General features: G+C 42.4%; 2 protein-coding genes across 3 annotated transcripts in view; one reads left to right on the top strand and one right to left on the bottom strand.

Annotated features, from left to right (window-relative positions):
- The window catches only part of LOC126398052 (leucine-rich repeat-containing protein 19-like), an 8,605-nt gene extending 5,520 nt beyond the window's left edge, over positions 1–3,085 (top strand). For both annotated transcript variants that reach the window (XM_050057219.1, XM_050057218.1), the window contains exons 6-7: positions 924–1,136; positions 1,273–3,085. In XM_050057219.1, coding sequence (XP_049913176.1) covers positions 924–1,136; positions 1,273–1,592 — 533 coding nt within the window. In that variant the 3' untranslated portion in view covers positions 1,593–3,085. The remainder of the gene's footprint in view (positions 1–923; positions 1,137–1,272) is intronic.
- The window catches only part of ift74 (intraflagellar transport 74), a 26,170-nt gene that overhangs the window by 16,371 nt on the left and 5,547 nt on the right, over positions 1–4,252 (bottom strand). The window contains exons 7-8 of the mRNA XM_050057217.1: positions 3,555–3,614; positions 3,299–3,360 (exon numbers count right to left, since the gene is read on the bottom strand). Coding sequence (XP_049913174.1) covers positions 3,299–3,360; positions 3,555–3,614 — 122 coding nt within the window. The remainder of the gene's footprint in view (positions 1–3,298; positions 3,361–3,554; positions 3,615–4,252) is intronic.

Raw genomic sequence — 4,252 nt, 5'->3', positions numbered from 1 at the left:
CAGTGATCGTCTGTTAAATCGGTCTGTAAATGATATTTTGACATTATTGGCTATTACTGTCATGGCTTCCGAAGGTACTGATGCGTTGAGCAGGTGACAGTCCGCGGTCGGACTTTAGGTGGGTCTTCTTAGGCTGCTGAAATGTGTTTTGCTGTGGCCGCTGTCCACAGCAGATTTGGTTTATCACAGATGTTAGCAAAGCAACACAGTACTTACAATAAACACAGCAGAAATGTCAGATAGGTCAGACCATAGTGTTTAAACCTTACACTTAGAGTTGAAAATGACCATAGAAATAAACAAGTTTGCTTAAATCACATTTCTCTGCCATTGAGAAATTGCCAGTTGTCTACCTAGAAGTTATTAATGTCAACGTCATGGTCAGTCTGCCTGCCTAATGAAGCTCTTCTGGGTATAAAAAAAGGAGACAAACATTCTGCAGGTGCACAAAATCAGTCTCCCATTCATTGTCTGTGGAGCAACTCCACACTTTATACTTTATACCTAGAATACTTTAAACTACTCTAGGTCATGGAAATGTCATAATGGAGTTCTTAATATAGCTGTTACCCTTTAAAACTGCCTCTTTCACACTGTTTCCAAACTAAATGAACTGATGCTGTGCTTAATAGACAATGGTTTAGATAATCCATGTATTAGTTATCTTAGAAGGTAGCAGAAGACTTGCATTTAATCTCTCTGTAAGTTTTACCTTGTGCTTTACGTTAATCCGACAGCATTCCAATGCGCCGTGCTGTCGTCAGCGCAGACTGTTGTGGTGACCTACACGTCAAAGTGACCTGGGTGCTTACTCAGACATGAATAAATTAAATTGCTGTCAGATTAATGTAAAGGGGTGCATGTTTGAGCATCTTAAGTAAATGTTCATGAATTAAATGGCTTGTATATGTGTGGCTCTACAGGGGGGCAACAAGTCACCTGTGCTTCTCCAGAGAAGCAGGCTGGGACGGATCTTTTGCAGGCTACAGCCATGTGTTACCCATCATCACCCCCAGCTATCGACACTACAGACCCACAAACAACCACAAAACCAGTCACCCCTCAGCAGTCTTGGGGCTCATCTACTGTGCTGAAGACCATTCTGACATCAAGCCAGAACCGCAACATCAACATAGGTAAGAATAAGAGAGACCTGCGTATTTTCTTATTCTTTCCCTGCTCTTCTATTACATATGTGGATGCACAAACAGAACATAACAACCTTAACACACTGGTCTCTCCTCTCTGTCTCCATGACCCAACCCCAACTAGACCCGACACCTGTGCTCGGCAACACATGGAAGTTCACGGCATGTGTTATGGCCTTGGCACTATGCACCTCCATGCTCATTGCATGTGGCATGAAGGGCCCCTCCTGGTACAAGCTCTTCCACAACTACCGTCATCGGCGACTGCGCCAAGAAGAGGACGAGGAGGACACCGTGTCGACAGTCTTCTCAGAGACAGGGAGACACATGACCCATCAGACATTCACCTTTGAGCAAGAGGATGGGCAGATAGAGGAGGGAGAGGAAGATGAGTATTTTGAGGATCCATACATCAGAAGGGAAGGAGACTTAGGAGAACCATGACAGAGCAAACAGCAGCTGGTGAGCAAGTGACAAGGTGAGGAGGGGCAACGAGGCAATCGTCACAAGAGGAAAATTTGTCACTTGTGTACTTTAAACAGGTGCTAAATGTAGGACTGCTGTGTGGCACCTAATGAACATTGCCTTGAGATGGCATATGTATAGTACACATCACCTTAGGTGGATACCCTGAGGATGAATAAAATCATTTCACTACTGATGTTCTAAGCACTGCCATTCCAGGGGTCACCAAACTATTGTAACGTTTGAGCTCTTGTTCAGCTAAACCTGGCTCACATTACAGGAATTTTGGGCTTACTGATCCTCGATCTACCCCACCTGACAACTGGAGGAGAAATCCGGTCTGGGACCTTAAACGGTACCAATGTTGAGCCCAGATTACCTGTTAATGTGAGAGGTTTACAGATCCAGTCTTAAACCACCCGATTATTTCAAACATGTTTGATATTTGGCACAAAGCAGCTCACGGTGTTGCCAAGCAACATTTTAAGCCCAGTTCAGACCGAAGATTCGCGATGAGAGAAAACTGAGTTAGAACGCTGCAGAGAAAAGTTGCCATGGTGTGAAATGGTCGGTCTAAACTTGACTCAAGCTGGACACTCAGCTGGTCAAATCGCCGGTGGCTGGTTTTAGAACGTAAAGCATGTCACCTGTTTCGACAGCTAATCAGCTTGTAGTAAAGTCCGCTGGTCAAGTCAAATTGACCGCAGATCGCGTGTTTGCTTGCTGCGACAGGTGCTCCATCCCCGCTGAGCCCTCTGTTTCCGTCCTCACAGTGTGCCGGTGTCAGACGGTGGGTCGCTGCTGCTGCGTGCTGTATGTGCTAATGCCCCCCCCTCACACATACACATTTTCACTGACTGATTAATTGGTGCTGGTTATTTATACTATGTGGCGTATTCATTATGAATACAGTAGCCAGTATCTCACTATCACTATCCTCATTTATATTTCAAGAAGCTACAAATTATATTCAGCCACAAAATAAGCTCTGAAAAGCTGGAAACAGAAGTACAGAGAGTTGTTGACTAGAGATGATACACCGTCTCATCTAGTTGCACTGGTCTGAACCAGCAGGTTTTAGAATGTTACAGAACGGCGCACTGCAAGTAGCTGTTTGTTTCAACTCATCTCATCATGAATCTGTGGTCTGAACTGAGCTTTAGAGCTTATGCTACTGTTGACTGATTTTAAAAGTGATAGTTTGAATCTAACTTTGCTAAAGAATAAACAACCTGCATTAACAGTGTCTCCCCAACTGTTTTCTCTTCCAGATCTGTTTAGCCTTCTGCTTTTGTTTTTCTTCATGCAAAGCAATATTACAGCAAGTTCTCGCTGGCGGTGCGTTCATGCTCCCTTGTATGGTGTGTCTGTTGTTCAAATGTGAAATACAGCTAACATTCCAGAAAGACATGAGCTTGACATGAAAATGATCAGTTTCCTAAATCAATCATTGATGACACCAATGCAAACCTTTTAAAAGTCAATAAACATGTTTTTTATGCTTTCCTCTATCATCATTTTTATTTCATGAATTAACATTGGCTATTGTTTCTAGAACAAACAGCATTAAACATAAGGTTAAGAACAGGATTTCCCAACTTTAAGTCTAACCCCAGTAAACCCCAGCATTACAGCTGTGTTGTTACCCCACAGTAGCCCGCATTAAATGTCCCCCAAGCACTTACTCTCTCCTCTCAGTGAAGATGCTGTCGATGCTTTCAGCCTCGCTGTCATTCTGGGCTTTCACCTGGGGGGCGCAGAGAGGAAGACAAAAGAAAGGGATGAGCGGACATTCTCATTATATTTGCAATGATAGAATAGTTTAAATACTTGTGAAAGGCGTCTGAACGCAGCTCAAGAAAAGTGATGTCACTCCAGGTTTCAAAGGGTGAAGCAAGAGGTGTCCGAATTGTTCCCACACTGCTCACATGGTGAACTTACAATGTTGTAGTCATTGATCATTTCCTCCATCTCTGTGTTGGTGTTGAGCTTGTCCACCAGCTGCAAATACAAACAAACAAAAACAACAACAAAAAAATGTAAAAACATGACCTACAGAAATTAAGCTGTGTATCAGTGTAGTGTTGCTTTCGTCAACGAAAAGTATGACTAAATATCGTCGTTAACGAACCTTTATCACGTGACGAAAACGAAACGAGACGCAACGTAAATGGTGGTCATGTGACGATAACTATAATTAAATATATAATGCAATATTGTTGACGAATAAAAACGAGACTAAATGTGGTTTACAAAATATAACCTCTGCTAAAATGTCTCTTCATTTTCATTGACCAAAACAAGACGAGACGAAATAACGTTATAATGTTTAGTCGCGTTAATATTATTATTTTGCAGTATTTCTGTTTCCTAGGCTGTGCGTCGCATTATTATTTTGCAGTATTTCTGTTTCCTAGGCTGTGCGTCGCACTGCGCAGACGGATTACAGCTGTAACGATATACAGTACAACATCACTCGCTCTCATGTGATATTGCTTTTATACAACAGTTCAACAACAGCTTAAACAGCAATGCTGAGTAAGGAAATGTTAACAAAAGGTGATGAAATAAATTATTTAAGTATGTTATGTAGCTCCGCGAAAAAAATAAACAGTTCCCCCAGTCTGTTGCCAGGCAAC

The sequence above is a fragment of the Epinephelus moara genome, chromosome 11, assembly GCF_006386435.1.
Source record: "Epinephelus moara isolate mb chromosome 11, YSFRI_EMoa_1.0, whole genome shotgun sequence".
NCBI classification, from domain to species: Eukaryota; Metazoa; Chordata; class Actinopteri; order Perciformes; family Serranidae; genus Epinephelus; species Epinephelus moara.
Note: the sequence above shows the minus strand (reverse complement) of the source record. Positions and strands in the feature narration are given on the sequence as shown.